This window comes from Malaya genurostris, chromosome 1 (assembly GCF_030247185.1).
Source record: "Malaya genurostris strain Urasoe2022 chromosome 1, Malgen_1.1, whole genome shotgun sequence".
Taxonomy (NCBI): domain Eukaryota; kingdom Metazoa; phylum Arthropoda; class Insecta; order Diptera; family Culicidae; genus Malaya; species Malaya genurostris.
Genome location: NC_080570.1, coordinates 38939559 through 38958492, shown reverse-complemented (window position 1 = coordinate 38958492; position 18934 = coordinate 38939559). Strand labels below are relative to the sequence as shown.

General features: G+C 37.3%; 2 protein-coding genes across 2 annotated transcripts in view; both read right to left on the bottom strand.

The window, feature by feature from the left end:
- The window catches only part of LOC131437688 (cadherin-99C), a 471448-nt gene that overhangs the window by 19998 nt on the left and 432516 nt on the right, over positions 1-18934 (bottom strand). The gene's annotated exons all lie outside the window — the stretch shown is intronic.
- Positions 10761-11560, bottom strand: LOC131437697 (cysteine-rich venom protein 6). Its single transcript, XM_058607202.1, has 3 exons — positions 11454-11560; positions 11207-11392; positions 10761-11129 (listed from the first exon to the last, which is right to left on the bottom strand). The coding sequence occupies exons 1-3, from the start codon at positions 11521-11523 to the stop codon at positions 10957-10959; spliced, it is 429 nt and encodes a 142-aa protein (XP_058463185.1). The 5' UTR covers positions 11524-11560; the 3' UTR covers positions 10761-10956.

Sequence of the window (18934 nt, the reverse complement as noted above, 5' to 3'; positions counted from 1 at the left end):
AACGCGTTTTTGCTCAATCATTTTATAAAAACCTAAGCAAATATTTCCAAAGTTCAATTTCTCTTTTTACTGACTTTACTTCGAAGACTAACTGTGAAACTCTGGAAAAATGAATTTGACTAATTGGAAGCTACTCCTGACATGTTCATAAGTTTGATAAATGGATTGTTTTTAATAAAAATGACCGCAAATAACTGTATTCCGTTTTACCCCAAATCATCTTTTTCTATGAATTTACAGAAAACAAAAGTTCTACTGATTGTTATTTGGACCAATCATGTTTAAATAAGGCAGTTCTATATTTCGCATATAACCTCAAAAAATGGGATAAAACGGTACAACGAGTTTGCTGCTGTCATTAAAACTTTATGCAATCGATTTGTTAGACTTTTTTTACATCAGAAACACTCTATTCGCTCTTGTGCAAGTTCTTCGGTTTTATGTCATTTGGGTAAGCTTGAATACGATGCAGTATAAAAAGGGAACTTGGGGTAAAATAAAAATGATAGCGTTGCGTGCGGTCCTACTAAATACGTGGAACCGATTTTACTGATCATTTTACACCAAAAAAAGTGCTTTGTGGTCAGCTGCATCATGCCTTAAAAAATCGTCGCGATTTTGGTCCATTTATTCCCACTAAGCGTTGTAAGGAGTGTATCGAAAAGTAGTTAGCAACATTGATTATTGAATAAAAAAGCGAAAAAAAAAACATATTTTGACATCAGTTTTCGATATAGTGTAGAAAAATTACATTTTTATGCATTTCACTGATTATATTGAAGAAAATCCTAGTTTCTGTGAAACGCTTGCACTTTGGACTTAACATTCTTCATTAAATTCTGCACAGTTACTTTTATGACTTTCCTGGTGGCAGCTGTCCAGTTTTTTTGAACTTCTGCTTGTTTTGGGACACTGTACCTTTCTTCCGAAAGTGTCGCTTGACAATTGCCCAATACCTTTCATTTGGCCGAAGATCCGGGCAGTTCGGTGGGTTGATGTCCTTTTCCACGAGTTGTACATTTTTTTGTATTATGTTTTGACAACCACTGTAGAACGGAGTTGGCGTAGTGGGCTGAAGCCAAATTCGGCCAGAAGAGAGGAGGAGACTTATGCTTTCTGTTCAGTGGCAGCATTCTCTTCTTCAAACCCAGTACAAATTGCTTGCCAGACCAACACCGTCTGCCCAAACTTTTCCATCGCCACCGTGGTGTCAGCGTCGTCCAGGTCCTGGTACACCGATTTCGTATAATATTGCGGTCCGGGCAGTCTTCCTTGGCGTAGGTTTCTTCGTCGATCAGGATGCATCCGTCTTTATTCTGTAGAATACGGTTATGCAGTTTTCTCGCTCTTGTTTTGGCCTGAACTTGCTGTACCAGGGACTTTTTCGGCACCTTCTGTCTCTTGTGCGTTTTTAGGGAGTTCCGAACTTTGATCCGTTGAATCATCCCGATGATGCTGGTGTTGAACTGCTTGGCCAAATCCCGCGTCGACGCCGATGGGTTTTTCCTGATGTACTCAACCACTTTTAAGTCCCGGCCGGGCTGACTGGGACCCGTTTGCCTACCGGATCGGGGCAAATCCTTCATGGAAAGGGTCTTACCGAACTTCTCGATAATATTTTTGACACTGGTGTGATGCACTTTTACCCGTTTTGCAATTTCGTTGTACGTGACACCACTTTCTGAGCACCAAGTGTGCAGAATTTTCTTTCGCGTTTCCGGATCAATTCGACTCACCGTTGAAACGATAAACCGTACCGAAACCAATCGATTGCGCAGCTGTTATTGACATGTAAACAAACATATCACCGCAAAACATGCTGCAAAAAAATTAAGCCATTTCAGAGTAATAACTGTTTGAATGTTGCTTCAATACTTTTTTTTTATTCAATAGTTTGAATGTTGCTAACTACTAATCGATACACTCCTTATAACAATCATTCCCGAACAACATGAGCAGTTTTTTTTTTTTTTTTTAATAACTATTTATTGGAATATGAGTTAAAATTAAATTATTAAGATTTAAATTGGGTGTTCAGCCACAAGTGGTGACTTTTCAGCCCTGTTATATATATATATACATATATATATGATTTGGTTATTACCATGAAGACATCATTTGCTTCCGCAATTCTGAGATTTTTGTGTAGGGAAAATTCTAAACCTACTTGTATTGTGTAATGGGGAAAGGAACTTATATACTAACTTACTAACTAATACAGAGAGCGAATCGATTCAATTGAAGATTGCATCGATTTTTGTCGGAATTTGCTTATAATATTATGTGACATTACATCTAATGGTTCTATATTTGTGAGTCTGTGTAACTCATTTGTACTAAACCAGGGAGGACGCTTCAGAATCATTTTCAGAATTTTATTCTGAATCCTTTGAAGCGTTTTCTTCCTGGTGGAACAACAGCTTGACCAAATTGGTACCGCATAAAGCATGGCTGGTCTGAAAATTTGTTTATAAATTAACAATTTGTTTTTTAGACAGAGCTTAGAATTTCTGTTTATAAGAGGATATAAACATTTAATATACTTATTACACTTTGCCTGGATTCCTTCAATGTGATCCTTGAAAGTGAGTTTTTTGTCATACGTTAAACCTAAGTATTTAGCTTGATCAGACCATGTCAATTCCAAGCCATTCAATTTGAGAATGTGATTATTGTTTGGTTTAAGAAAAGAAGCTCTTGGCTTGTGAGGAAAGATAATTAATTGCGTTTTTGCTGCATTTGGTTTAATTTTCCATTTTGACAGATAATCACTGAAAATATTTAAACTTCTTTGTAGGCGACTGCAGATCACTCTTAGATTTCTACCTGTGGCTAATAGACTTGTGTCGTCACAGAATAGCGATTTCTGACAACCAACGGGTAGATTTGGAAGATCAGAAGTGAAAATATTATACAAGATTGGAGCTACACTCGAACCCTGCGGAACACCGGCTCGTACGGGTAGCAATTCAGATTTACAATTCTGATAGCTAACCTGAAGAGTACGATCAGTTAAATAATTTTGAATCATTTTTATCAAATAAATAGGAAACTGGAAATCAGACATTTTTGCTATTAAACCTTTGTGCCAAACACTGTCGAATGCTTTTTCTATGTCTAGAAGAGCAACTCCAGTGGATAACCCAGAAGATTTATTTGATTTTATCATGTTCGTTACTCTGACAAGTTGATGAGTAGTTGAATGTTCATGACGAAATCCAAACTGCTCTGGTAAAAAAATTGAATTCTCATTTATATGAGTCATCATTCTCAACAAGATAATTTTTTCAAAAAGTTTACTGATAGAAGAAAGTAAGCTAATTGGTCGATAACTTGATGTTTCTGCTGGGTTTTTATCAGGTTTTAGAATAGGAATTACTTTAGCGTTTTTCCATCTTTTTGGGAAGTAAGCTAATGAAAAACACTTGTTGAAAATTTTAACCAGGAGTCTCAAGGCAACATCGGGAAGATTTTTAATAAGAATATTAAAAATTCCATCATTACCAGGAGCCTTCATGTTTTTGAGTTTCCTAATAATTGATTTAATTTCATCAAAATTCGTCTCAATAATGTCATCGTGTGATAACACTTGGGTTGAAATATGATCAAATTTCAGTGAGACTTCATTTTCAATAGGACTCACAACGTTTAAATTAAAATTGTGGACACTCTCGAACTGCTGAGCAAGTTTTTGAGCTTTTTCACCATTTGTAAGAAGTATTTGATTTCCTTCCTTGAGAGCAGGAATTGGTTTCTGAGGTTTCTTAAGAACCTTAGAAAGTTTCCAGAAAGGTTTAGAATATGGTTTAATTTGTTCAACTTCTTTAGCGAAATTTTCATTTCGCAAAAGAGTAAATCTATGTTTAATTTCTTTTTGTAAATCCTTAACTATGTTTTTCATAGCAGGATCACGAGAACGTTGATATTGTCGTCGACGAACATTCTTCAACCGAATGAGCAGTTGAAGATTGTCATCGATGATAGGAGAATTTAATTTAGTTTGAGCTTTGGGAACTGAAAGATTTCTAGCTTCGATAATATAATGATTCAAATTATCAATTGCTGTGTCGATGTCCGCAGAATTTTCTAAAATAGTTTCATGATCCACATGATTTTCAATGTGAGATCTGTAATCCAACCAATTAGCTCTATGATAGTTGAAAATAGAACTAATTGGATTAATTATAGCTTCGTTGGAAAGTCTGAATGTTACTGGAAGATGATCTGAGTCAAAGTCAGCATGTGTAATCGGTTCACTACAAATGTGACTTTGATCTGTTAGAACCAGATCAATTGTAGACGGGTTTTTCACGGAAGAGAAACAAGTAGGATTACTGGGATGAAGAACTGTGAAGTAACCAGCTGAGAGTTGATTATGAAGTATTTTACCATTACTGTTATTTTGCCTACAATTCCACTGGACATGCTTAGCATTTAAGTCCCCTATTACGAAAAATTTCGATCGATATCTTGTAAGTTTTTGCAAATCGCCTTTAAAGAAATTTAATTGTTCGCCGGTGCATTGGAATGGCAAATATGCTCCAGCGATGAAATAAATTCCATGAATGGTTTCAACTTCGATTCCCAAGCTTTCAATAACTTTAGTATTGAAAGAAGGTAAAATTCGATGTTTAATTTGCCGTTGGACAAAAATGGCAACTCCACCACCCATTCCAGTAAACCTGTCAAATCGATGAACCACATAATGTGGATTACTTTTCAATTTTACATTTGGTTTAAGAAAAGTTTCTGTCACAATGGCAATATGAATTTTATGAACTTTGAGAAAATTATAAAATTCATCTTCACTCGATTTCAAAGATCGAGCATTCCAATTTAAAATAATCAAATCATTATTTAACATCACTGTTAAATTTTAAATTCATTATAATATTATTTGCAAATTTCCATCCGTTTTGAAATGCTTCAAAAAGTGATGAAGTCGAATTCATTTGGATGATCATTTGAAAAAGTTGATCTTGTAGGTAGATCATTTTATTTTCAGTTATATCGCCTAAATCGACTTCATTTAAAGAAGCGAATGGCATTGAAGGAATATTTGTAGGTAGACTGCCATTAGAAGAAGATGATTTGGCCGGTCTACCTATTAATAAATTGTTTTCGTTAGAAGAAGAACTGCAAGGCACTCCTGTGTTTTGATTATTTACATTAGAAGAAATAGGAGATAGATTTCTACCTAATATACCAGCATAACTGACATTAGAAGAAGATGATGACGAGGTCGATCTACCTGTCAATAAATTGTTTTCGTTAGAAGACGAATTGGCAGGCGTACCTGTTTTTTGTTTCGAAGAAATCAGTGCCTTAGTATAATTAGGCGTGGCATTTGTAACGGTTTTTTGATTTTCAGGTATGTTCTGTAAATTTAAGGTCGTTGATTTGACTTGTTGTCGAAGCGAACGAGCGTTTAAAATTTTTTCCCTGACAGGACATTTCAAATAATTGGATTTATGATTTCCATTGCAATTTGAACATGAAAATTTATCAGTGGTTTCGTTCATTGGACAAACGTCTTTCGAATGCGAATTACCACAATTCAAACACCGTATATCCATATGACAATTTTTGGTTCCATGACCGAAGCCTTGGCAACGACGACATTGCGTTAAGTTTGCAATACGATTATGCCGTTTATAATGTTCCCAATGAATTTTAATGTGGGAAATGAAACGTACTTTTTCTAAAGTTTTCAAATTGTTTACATCACTTCGCTTGAAGTGTATTAGGTAAAGTTCATGGGAAATTCCAGAGCGTGGTTTAGAAGTACCATTCGCTCTTTTTTTCATAAGTATTACTTGGGAAGGGGCAAAACCAAGCAATTCTTTTAGTTCATTTTTAATTTCATCAATACTTTGATCATTTGATAATCCTTTCAAGACAGCCTTGAAGGGTCTGTCTGATTTTATATCATATGAATAAAATTTATGAAGTTTCTCGGACAAATATCGAATAAGACGTTCGTAATCTTCCAATCCATCCACCAAGACTCGACATTCTCCTCTTCGTCCGATTTGAAATGAGACTTTTACTTCCGGGAGAAAAGTAGAAAGCTCAGTACGGAATGCTTTGAAGTCGGAAATCATCACCGTCACTGGTGGCATAGATTGATGTTTCTTCCCAGAACGACAAGCGTCCATTTTGGGAATTTTCGAAGAATTTTCTTCTATGTCGCTACAATCGGATTCAGGAAGAATCTCGTAAATATTGTTAGACGGCATAGGATCAACGGAAGGGAAATCCGTCCGTTGTCTTTTATTTTTACATTCAGATTCTATAAGATCGTGAATGTTATTAGAAAAATGTTGAATAACGGATTGTGATTTATTCCGTATTGAATTATTTTTAGCCTTAGGCTTGTTGCCTTTCCGGTTGGATGCAGGCATTTTTGAAATTAATGAAATTTTAAATTAAATTAACTAGGCTAAATTAGTCTTCGATTAGACTCCTAGCTAGCCTTAAAAAAGGCTGATTAATTTCTTAGTCACTCTAATATCACTTAGTCACTCTAATATCACTCTTTGTATCACTTAGTTAGTGATTCAGGTAGCCTTGAAAAAGACTGAAGCCTTGGATCAATGAAACTCTAGGTAGCCAGAAAAAAATTCCAGGAGCCAAGAGCTATACGCGTGCGGTGCGAACGACTGTTCAACACCGACTGAACAACATGAGCAGTGTGTTTATTATCTTGTTGGATACATTCTGTCCAAATTTCCAATAATATTTGCATCACCATCGCGTCCTTCCCGTGGTTTCTAAGATCGCTTCTTGTTCCGCTCGCTACCTTCCCGGCTGCTGTCAAGCGTGTATCGAAAGATTTAAGAACGTTATGAACAGTGCTTGCAGCAAAACCAAGCTTTTTTTCAAGTTTTCTTACTGACAGATCCGGATTTCCATAGCGAAATTGCTTTTCGCACATACTCTTCTTTCGACGCCTTCTTCGATCTAAAAGCTTGTAGTATAACCGACGACACGATCAGGTACTCCGAAGAAAAATCGAAATAAAAAGTGCCTGTGAGTGATTTTCCGTCAGTTACCACAAATATAGCGGCCCCTTGATAATGATAAAATTATTCTTTTTAGGCAACACTGTTCTGGTTGCTATGCGTTATTTGTCAAGGAACCGCATATATAGAAATAAACAAACCAAATTGAAAACTATCCCGTTCCATTGTCAGTAGCCACGAAAATGCAAGAAAAAAAGGATTAATTTAGGAATAAAGCGATCTATTCTCTTGTGTGCAGCCACATATTTCCAAATCTGTTGCAATAAAATGGACACAAGACGGAACTGAATTTATTATAATGTGTATTTGCTAATAATCAAGAAAAATTACTGTTTCTAAAAATCAAAAAAATAACGTGGAGCAGGATGTTTATTTCGTTTATTATGCATTCAATTGAGACCAAAAACATTATTTCGTAACACTAGAAGAACCCTTACAGAAGTTTAAATCAATGGGAAAAGAACGATAATGAAATTGCTGCGTTCTGTGATGTCGATTTCAAACACCAGTATTAAATTTAAGCTATTTTCAAATATCCTTTATACATTGAGTCAGTAACAATAAAATGCATTCATTTATGTTATTTCTCTGCTAAATCATGCTACAAAGCTTGATTGTTTTCCATGAAGATCTTTATTGGAGATGCGTTTCAAGTCTTCTCAAGAGAATTTTCCAAGAATTATCCAGATGTCATACTAAAACTATTCTAGGGTTAGCAAAAGTCATAAAACAAAAGTTTGTCTCAATGGCGCGAAAAAATAGTAATGCTGATGATACGATCTTAGGAGAAATTCTTAGTCGCATAATTTAAAGATTTTATGAAAACTATGCAAAAGTTTCAATTCATTATTGAATTTTTCTAATGGTGTGAGATGATGATGTAGTTGATTGGTAACTGCTTTGGTATCAAATTTCCGGTGCATAAAATTACTGGTGGTGCAAATAAAATAATATAACTTATCCGTATCGCAAAAACATAGCGTTTCACATAACTTTTAAGGGCCGATTCTTGTTTTTAGGCAAAGTAGTAAAATGCGCGACTGGTATATATCGATTCGGAGTTAGTTTTGTTTATCTACATAAACTTCAACGATTTGTTTTAGTCTTTGTTAAGACGTAGAGCCGTCTTGAGCTAGTTTTAATATGATCAGTATCTAACGGGGAAACAGATTGGAAAACTGACGTGTGAACACAATGATGTAATGAAAACCGCGAAAATGTTACCGCAGAGACGGGACTTGAACCCGTAGCTAACTCCTAACCGGGGAAATTGTTTTACCAATTAAACTACCCTGCATATGAAAACACATGAAGAGAAAGCCCAATTTGAGATCACACAATCGTCACTGCTGCTACCTCACACTAGTGGCGATCCATTAAATCGATGGATGAAACTATCGTGTGTTACCTCGTAGATAGCGAAATAGACAAAAACAAAAGTCTCGAATCAGTATCATGCGGCAAGAACAGATGGGTAGAAATAGACTCGTGATCATTGTTTGTGTTTCTGTTGAATTTGTTTCCGTCGATAAGGGACTGTAAGTAAATACTGTGGTGGCTAAGTACAGCGAAGCATGCTTAGTTTTCGTCCAATCAATTGGGCTTTCTCTTCATGTGTTTTCATATGCAGGGTAGTTTAATTGGTAAAACAATTTCCCCGGTTAGGGGTTAGCTACGGGTTCGAGTCCCGTCTCTGCGGTAACATTTTCGCGGTTTTCATTACATCATTGTGTTCACACGTCAGTTTTTCAATCTGTTTCCCCGTTAGATACTGATCATATACATAAACTTGTTTTTGAATAACAGTATCCAAGGTATCTGTTATTCGAAATCAATAATTTATCAAATCGAGTTGCCAATTTTAACAAATTTTCAAGTAATTTCGTTCTGACATTTCGAGTTACTGAGGGGTAGTCAGATTTGCGATACAGTTTTAATAGACGAGTGGCAGGTCGTGTCGTCGGTATAACTAAGAATTATTCCCCGTGTTGATTATCGTTTGTACTAAACCAAAGAGAACGCTTCCAGATTACTTTTAAAATTTTAAGATTATTTATAACGAGATTCAAACAATTCAAAGACACATAGCCAACCACACATGTCACACAACCATGGACACACGCTTGCTTTGAAGTTTGTCTACTGCCAGCTAAGTGACCTAATCGTGAGGGCCAAATAATTACTAGTAGCAAAGCGACAAATTTATTGTCAAACATTCAATTAAATTTTTTGTTATCGTCAAATTCCACTTAATCCCTTAGTTAGCTGTTAATAGATGCTGCACTGGACTGTCATTCGGCGGTTACCCCTGAACTACGGTTGCACGTTCACGAAACAAAATAAATGGCCCCGAAGCAACTGAAAGGTACTGAAAGCAGCAAAAATCTGGCCATACCGAGGGCACCCAAAGCCCGTTTGTGAGCAGGTGGGCGTAGGTCTGAAATTTATTGGCACCCTATAGGCCTAATCGGTATTTTATGACTACGTTTCTGGAGCTTTGGGTTAGTAAAAAAAATATCTACCTACATCTTTGGAACGGGAAAACACCGCGCTCTCGCTGCTGGAGCGGTTGCCCGAACCGAGTCCACCGGAGGGCGTAGTCCACCGAAGGTGGGTGTTTGGGGTGGTTTCAGATTACGCTGTAATGGTGCGCTCTAATGAGTCCATTCCGATTTAGGATTTGCAAAAGATGTTGTAAAAGCATTTGAATGTTATTTTACTGATCTAAGATCTATATGAGAGATTTTCGGTTAGGTAATTCTGATAAATTAACAACAGTAGGTATATTTTAACACATTCAATTAATTTATTTCAATTCGTAACGTTACTCGACTGCGCATGGGATGAACCGACTAAAAGTCTCAGGTGGTGAGTAAAAACTTGAACATTGTTTCTAGGTTAGAAGGATGAAATCCACTCGTATATAGGTGAAACAAGGTGTGCATCGACTCCACCCTCTAGTGTTCGGAAATTCCACTTCTTGTCGGAGGGAACACAAAAACAACTCAACAAGTACAACATTTCTGCATTCCGACGTCCGTCGCGTTGCGGTGCAGTTGGGATGCAAAGTGCTCCATTTTTGTTTTGCCCATTCTACCGGGCCCTTTTGACTGCAGAACGGGGACCTGTGCAGGGCAGACGGCACACAACAGCTGGCAAGTGGCACCTCCGGGACGGACGACTACGTGGCCGCCGTTGTTGCAAAAGCGAAGTGAAAAATGTAGTCCACTTCCATATAACTTCAGTTAGCTTGGGCTGCATCGCCATAACTGGGCACGAAACTATTTAAACTACGATGTAGTTTAATTGGCCAAAGAGATTGTACCTTTGCCGAGACGGTTTTGATTCAGCCTAACCTGCCTCGCGTGCCATTGGAAAATGGGTTCTATCGGTGCAGATTAGGGTCAACGGTGTCGGGACTGCCAAAGTATGCATTAGATAACGGTTCGTTCTAAGGTGTTTTGAATTACGAGATAGGAGAGATCACAGCAACGGTTCGGAATCCGTTGAATCTAGCGACCGGTTTGTTGTTACAACGTTCGTCAATTCCAGCCACTCGAGAATCGGAAATTATGATCTAAGGATAATAGTATTAGTTATCTTCTCCTTCCGGTTGTTTCGCGAATTCATATTAAACGAAACTGCTGAAGAGTTGATGATAAAAAAAAACCTTCAACACAAAATGGATACTTGTAATCAAAACCAAATTACAAAAATTCTGTATCACGATTCACCTAGATTTAGTTCACCACAATTTATACAAGTTTTCATAAGAATCACTCCCCGTTCTATTCATAACTGTCCCATATTCTATGGGATTTTCTATACATATGGGACAGTTATGCGTAGAACGGCAAATTATTTAGAAACTTATTATCAATGTAACATTTCAAAGAAAACATAATTGTGTTACACCGTTCCTTTCCAACACTCATGGGCATTTACTGGGGAGAACACATTTTCCTACATCATTACGCAAATATCCAGAAGGGCAGAAGCATCCCTTTTTGCACACCGTTATGCACAGTCCAGGGTTAGGAACTCGGCAAGTAGCTTCGCAGGGTGATCCACAGTCGCTGTAAACTGACGGTTTGGGACAAATCTCTGAAGCAAATACAATACAGCAAATACAATATAGCAATATGAAGCTTGCTTTGTATCAATACCGTTACCTTAGTTACCTGGTTGTTTTGTTGTGGGCGTCGGACAAGAATATATTGAAGTACACACACCATTGGCATTTCGCACGAAGTTGGGAATACAGAAACATCCTACTTTACAAAGGTCCGTGCAAATCGGACTAAGATTCGAACAGGTTGCCTCACATCGGGTACCACATGTTGAAAATTTCTCATTCTTGGGACATACTGCGAAAAAGGGATTATTAGTGGGTGATCCATAATTACCGAACCGAACGACGACGGGTACTTTTCAAGGCAGCAACGTTTATGGCACTAATGCAAACTGCAACAATTATAAGCTTCATGGCTGTACTCATTCTTACGTTTGATTTGGTTAACGATAAGAATACGAATGATGAGTTTTATCTAAAGAACAGACATTTTATAAACCTCATTCTGCGAAGCTCTACTTGAGTGGTTGTATGGACACATACAAATGACAGGGAATCATTTTTTTCAAACTCAACAATATTTGTTTTACTGATCCAATTTTGATTGCTCAGCTGAGGTATTCGTGCGTTATCGAGTTGTTGTGTCAGCTGGTATTTAATGAAATATTCTACTTCAATATATTTTCTACCACTAAATCTTGACGTGTTTACTTTCGTTGACGAAAACCACACATATGTGAAGCTAGCAACACTTGCGCACAAATAAAAAACAAACAAATGAGAACGCTGAGAAAGTACGTCCGGGTTGTCATAGGGAAATATTATCTTTCAGTTCTTGTGAACAATAACAAAATGTATGGAAATCAGTGTAAGACAACGAAAGGATCTTGCATCTCTTCAAGCAATTTTCTGGATTGCTACAACCAACTACAAGTACAAAATTGATAAGTATCTCACCGAAGGAGTGGCGTTGATGAAGCGAGAAAATAATCAGGATTTATCCAAGGTAGGTAGATAATACGATCCAATTATATGAAAATCTACACGCGATGTTCGAAAGCTGAACGCTTGTGTGTAACCGACCTCAACACGAGTAAATTACAAACACTTATAACAATGGTTTATAATAGCCGAAATTAATTGAATTTGTTTTGTTCCTCAACCCCTCGGCAGCCGGTTACCGAGACACAAATATGCGGTTTTTTTTAAATTGAAGGTCAATTATGGACTGTATCGAAAATAAGCTATCCACATACATTTGTGTTGTACGCATGTATTTGTGATGGTTTTTTATGCTCCGATCACAGCATGCTGTGCGTTTGGCTGTCAGATTTCGTTTGTTTACTTGTTTGTGCGGTTGAAATTTTGCGTTTTCAAAATGTTGCGTATTGAAAATTAAGGACACATGACTAAGTGAGAAGGGTATTACTATACAAAAATTGGCGAAGCGGTTTGGAATTCATCGTGTCAGTGTTAAAACCATCATTAATAAGTTTGAGAAACACTATTCTTTGGATGAGCTACTAGGAAGAGGCAGAAAACCCGGATCTTCCAATCCGAAACTGGACCAGAAAGTGGTATCTCTAATCATGAAGAACAAATCAATGTCAATACGTAATTTGGCCAAAAAAGCAGGAACGAGTGTCGGAATGATCCAGCGTATCAAGAGGCGAAATCAACTGAAGACCTACAAGAAGCAGAAAATCTCGAAACAAAGTGTAGAACAGAAGATGCGAGCAGCAACAAGGGCCCGGAAATTGTATTCGCGTCTTTTGCATTGTCCGGATGCATGCGTTTTGATGGACGATGAGACTTATGTAAAGGAGGACTCAAAAACCCTTCCAGGTCCACAATACTTTACTGTCGTCGTTGGGGAGAATGTGAGCGATGCGGACAGGTCGATTCAAGTGAATAAATTCGGTCGAAAGGTACTGGTATGGCAAGGAATATGTTCCTGTGGTTTGAAGTTAACCATTTTTACACTACCGGAACTATAAATGCAGAAATCTATCGATCTGAGTGTCTCCAGTGTCATATTCGATAATGAGACAAAGAACGCGGACAAATTGGGCTCACCACCTCCTAGACGGCTTAGAACGTGCTTAAAAAAACTAAATTAAAAATTTAAGTTCATAGAAGAATCATGCGAAAGGAAGAGAACATCAAACAGCTAAGAGAAACACTTTAAATGAAGTTTCCGCTAACGAATCGCCACATAAGAATAAGCGATGAGAAGTTATGCAATGTTAGTTTATTAGTCACTCCTACCATTACAACTCCAAAACCGGAGCTGTACGTCATTAGCTATCCAAATTTGATCAATGGTTTGATAATGGTTTTCAAACAGACTCTGGTCCAAATTGGTTCCGTCATCTGCGAATCATTGAGTGTATAGAAAATATGTGGTTTGTCAGTTTGGTGACCTACACTATCATATCTCCGGAACCAGTCAATTGATCTTCGAATTTGATCAATGAAGTATTAGTAACTTTCAATCAAGACCACGATTGTCTAAATCAGTTCAGTTATCCTTAGCTTGATATTAGTTTTTTTTCTCGAAATTAATTTAGTCATCACTGAGAAAATGGAGAATCCTTTCTGAATTGTTCTAAACTCACTAATCAAGCGCAATCCAACGTAAGCTTTCTCCAACCCTCTGATCTCATACAATATTTTCTGAACCCATTTTTTCCTTTCTCCATAAAAAGATAACTGAATCGCTGAAGAAACCGACTTTTGATCGGAGATCCGGAGATCAAGTACTAAGATCAAGCGGCTGACACTTCCGGTTTCGGAGATATGAGCGTAGAAGTGACGTAACCGAAAAACCGGACTTTTTATTTTAACGCTAATTTTTTTTAGAGATGACTAAACCTTTTTCAACAAGCTTAGGCTTATTTGAAAGCCATTAATGAATTGTGGATCAAGTTTAAAAATCAGATGGATCCGGAGATATAATGGTTGAGAGATGACTCATAAACTTTGGTTTGCTTTTCCATTCATTAAACTTTTGCATAAAAAGTAAGACAGTAAAGAAAATATTATCAATTATCTGTAGGTCAAAAAAATTTAGCCTTTTTCTAAAGCGAAATATTAAAAATATTGGTTGAAATTCTAATTGATAGAAATCAATGTTTTTTCCCTTATTACAACAGAATATTCTTTGATTATTCGAATTTCATCTACAAATAAATAAAAATTCACTGGAGAATAAACATTCGTATGTATTTTGACAGCTTCATTCGAAAACATCATCGTTTGTACAACAGCACCATCTACATGTCGACCAGTCGTTAGAAGGCCAATTAATAACTGGACACACTGTTCAGTAACGCTCGTAGATGTCAGAACTGGAATGTTTTGACAGTGGTTTGTTTTGAAGTTTTTCCTCTTTCTGTGCTACGATTCCACTTTCGGTGGAGCTCTCAACGTGTACGCACGTTGATTCGCAGATAGTGCGTTAGAATTTCGAGTAATTCGCGAAAAGGAAAGAAAGTTTTTTCATACTGAAGTGGCTCGGCGATGCGACGCCGCGAGATACCATCGGTAGTCAAAAATAGTAAAGTCCATGTGACTATAAACGAAACCGCTGGATGCATGGTCATTGCAACCTTTCCAATCAAACAAAGAAGTGCTACGATTCATTTTGTTTCAAAGAAGTTTTGAGATCCACTTCGAAAATCCGCGATGTTCAGGATAAAAAATGACAAAGCCGTTAAATGGTCTATAAATCGCACCGTATGTAGCATTTTCAAACCATTTCCGCGAGTGACAGTAGTAGTACCGAATAACAGGGTTACAGTCATAGCGGAACTGAGAACGGAAAGCTGTATTTGAAGGTGTTGAGAACGATCAGTGCAAATCCTGGGCTGTTGGATTAAAATATTGCCAGAATCATTCGTCTGTAAAAAATACGTACGTTTTACCTTTTTTTTATAATTATAAGCAATAGGTATAGAATTCGTTCAAACTTTAGAAAAATTTCACTTAATTTTCTCGGAGATGGTTCAAACGGTTTTTTCAAACTCAGATTCATATGAAAAGTCGTATACTCCCAAACAAGGTTCATAATTACATTTGGACCCGACTTTTGGTTCCGGAACTACAGGATGATATGCGAAATGAAATTGTAACTCATTTTTCTCGCAGATGGCTGAACCTATCTAAGATTCAAATGAAACACACTAAGATTCCATTCCGTTGTTCGGTAATTTTTTTGACGAAAACTTTCGGTTATCAATAGAAATTACCGATATTTCGGTACATGAACGTCATTTTACAAAACTTATGCAAATTTTTGCCGGACGATCAGTTTCACGCAAGTTTTCATTAACGAACTCTGTAAATAGATATGCAATTCATACGGTAAATCTGAATAGTCGCCGAGTACGGTAAAACCCTACCGTCCGTATGGTAAAATAATCTCCCAGTAACCGAACTTCTGTAAATACTGATTGTCGTGAAAACTAACTGTCAAACAGTTGATAAAATGTTCAGTAAGTGCCTTTTTATTAACCAAACGAAAAAAATCTTGAGGAGTTCATCGAATGGATTGAGGTACAGGTGCTAAAGTTTTTGAAACATTAGAACCATTAAAAGCTTTTTGTTTACCTATAGGCATAAAATAATTTTGTATCACTGGTCCACTTGCGGCCTACACAATTCCGGTGGACTCGACGGATTGTGCAGTGTTTTGGAAGGTGGAATAAAACCATAGCCACAACAGGTTGGAATTAAATTGAAAATTCAATTTTCTTCATTAATTTTTGTGAACATATGTTGTTTTTTGAAATCCGAAAGTAAAAGAATTCTAACCAAAGGAAAACAAACAAACAACCAATTACCGAACAATCAGTTAGATCTATTTGGTTTACAGTTTACGTTAGTTGTTTGACAGTTCAGCAATTACCGAACGATCGGTAATCAATTTGATTACCGAACTTACTACCGAACGTTCAGCTGTTGAAAATTCGGTAAAAAATTACCGAATTCTGCGAAATTTTCTAAGTGTGAAGGTATCAAATAAATGAAAGGTCCTATAAAACATCTTACGTTTTAGTCATATCCGACTTCCGGTTCAGGAGATACAGGGTGATTAGTATAAAAATGTCTAATTCAAAAAGATGTGCCCGGAAGTTATAGAATGAGATTCTTACGAAATACGAAGGATGTATTCTCACAGACGACGAAACCTACGTGAAGATAGATTATGAGCAGCTTCTCGGACAAAAGTTATATAAAGTCCTAGAGGGTGTCCCTAGCAAGATCAATTTTTTGCGTCTAGATATTAAATGACTTTTTGCCTATAGAACCTCGAATGTATAAACATAAGTGGCCGAAAAAGGATATATTCCATATTAGGTTGTACAGGGTCCGGCACTCGAAGTGTAACCAACTTCAGATCTTCGAGCCTGGCGTCAAGGTAAATGCGACATATTATCGGGAAAGTATTCTGGAGGTTGCTTTGAAGTCGTGGGCAGACAAACATTTCGGTGGCAGACCATGGACGTTTCAGCAGGACTCGGCACCGTCTCACAAAGCTCGAGTGAACCAAGAATGGCTGAAAAACAACGTTCCGAACTTCATCACGTCCACACAATGGCTCTCGAATTCACCAGATGCGAATCCAATGGATTATTCTCTTTGGGCCATTTTGGAGAGCAAAGTCCGAACTAAAAGATACACCAGTCTCGAGGCGCTGAAAAAAGTTATTGTCCGCGAGTGGGCCAAAATACACCTGCAAGTCACATTCGGGCAGCTTGCGATTCGTTTTTTGACCGTCTCAAGGCCATAGTCAAGGCAAAAGGTGGTCATATCGAGCAAAAGTGAATTGATTCTGAATTTTGTATTATTTTTACACATTTTGTACTTTGAATTAAGTAAAAGTAATTTTCCAAACTGAATTTATGGCCTTTTTAATTGGTTACACTTCGAGTGCCGGACCCTGTACACGATGAAGACACAAATGAACTGCCGATGAATCAAGTTCATCTTAGACAGTTGCCGGTGGTTTGTTTTGTTTTTTGACTGCCAATTAAAATTTGAAAAATGACGAAAAAGCGCCTTCTAAAAACGTGTTTCATAGTAAAAAAGTACGGGTGTGTAATGTCAGAGACATAACTGGATGTCGTGAATACGAATAAAACTGACACGATTTCGTTATACTTTCGAATTCGAATTGATAGTTGATCGATTGTGTGAATTGTGAAACTTTCCCCCTTTTCACTACTAGAATTTTAAGCGATTTTTGACGTCGATTATCTCATTTCGGATTTTTTTTGCGTATTTCATTGGAAGAAACTATTAAAATGCTGTACAGGATTCACTTCTGCCAAATTTTGGAATTCTCTACGTTATTTGGCACAGTTCGGAACATTTTTCTGGAACGATTTTCGCACAGCGAAAAGTGCACGAAGCAAGTCAAATTATTTTGGATTTTCACTAAACTGATGATTTTTACCTTCGATTTGCAAAGAAGTAATCTTAAAAGTTCTTTAGATAAAATATAGAGCCATTACATACTGATTTTATATAATGTTGTCCACTTTTCGTTTTCTTTCTCTCCAATGCAAACGACCAGCAGCTCTGTTGCTTGATGCAATCGCTCTTGTTTGAGTTGAAACTAGCTTTGCGTACAAGCTCGCAGTGCCAAATGATGCGAAACTGGTTTAATGCGTCTTCTCGCCTTGACGACCGGAAGGCAAATGAGAAATACGACCTGAGCGTTTGATGTTTTTAAACACGCAGAAGGTGCGCTCTCCGATGCCGCTGTCTGAATGCGTTTTCTCGACCCGACATCTGCTTCCATCCATCGCACAAGAAGAAATGATCGATTTTCGACTGTTCAGTTGAAGCCTAACTACCTCAAAATCGTCGTCCTTGCGCGAAAACCCCAAGCGAGAGTAAGGAGTTTCCGCGTTGTTTTCCAATTTTGAGAAAACCTAATTTTTGAGTTGTTTGTAGTTATCTCACACTGTTCAATATATTATCCTAAATTCCTGATCATCTTTTTTTTTGGATGAAATAGTGAAAGAATTATGTTGCTGCCACTAAAACAAGTCGAGATATTCACGATTAAGTTCTGCCCATTCTTCCATATGGCTAATTTTGAAAAGGCACCCCATAGTAAAGTAAGTCATATTTACGACAAAATATCTAAGAAGATTGCCCTGTATGCGTTTTCAGTATCAAGGAGCGATATTTGTATAAATCTGTTTAGTGTGAGGCGACTTGCAATTTTTACATTCAAACGATGAACCTCTGATGAACTAGTTCTGATGTAAATTAGTTTTTTTTTGCGTCCAGATATTAAATGACTTAAGCTGTTGTGGTTCTAAAACGATTGCTTGACCTCAACCAGAATCAATATTTCTCATTTCAAAAGCAACCATATCATGTAAATCTATTTGCTAATTGTCTATCTAATGAATCATTCAAAAGTGACATGTTATAGTTGGTAAATATGAACAAGAATCAAAACCTGCAACAAATATGATTCGATTGGTCAATTTACACCGCCGGCTGTGACATTGATTGACCGTCTGTCGTCCGATATAACCGTTCACCTTTTGGGGTGCTGGAACTAAACATTGGATGGACGGTAAGAATGCAATCGACGATTACGATTTCAACGAGTCATACAATCCACGAGATTAAACAAAGTTAATTAGCCGTGGCAGATGCGTTAGACAATCTAGCGAATCCTTGACACCATCTACGAGCATGTTCGCTGTCGGTGTGCTGCGGAGGACGTGAAATGGTCAGCGTGGAGTCGTCGTCGTCGTCCTAGACGCTGTTGTCTCGAGCGGGGCTCAATTCGCAGAACCCGGTATCTCGT

Coding starts and splice junctions, on each gene's coding strand:
- LOC131437697 (XM_058607202.1), bottom strand. CDS start 11,523: ATGAGTACAGCCATGAAGCTTATAATTGTTGCAGTTTGCATTAGTGCC. Junction 11,393..11,453: donor AAACGTTGCTGCCTTGAAAA/GTACCCGTCGTC, acceptor CCTTTTTCGCAG/TATGTCCCAAGAATGAGAAA. Junction 11,130..11,206: donor GCCCACAACAAAACAACCAG/GTAACTAAGGTA, acceptor TATTTGCTTCAG/AGATTTGTCCCAAACCGTCA.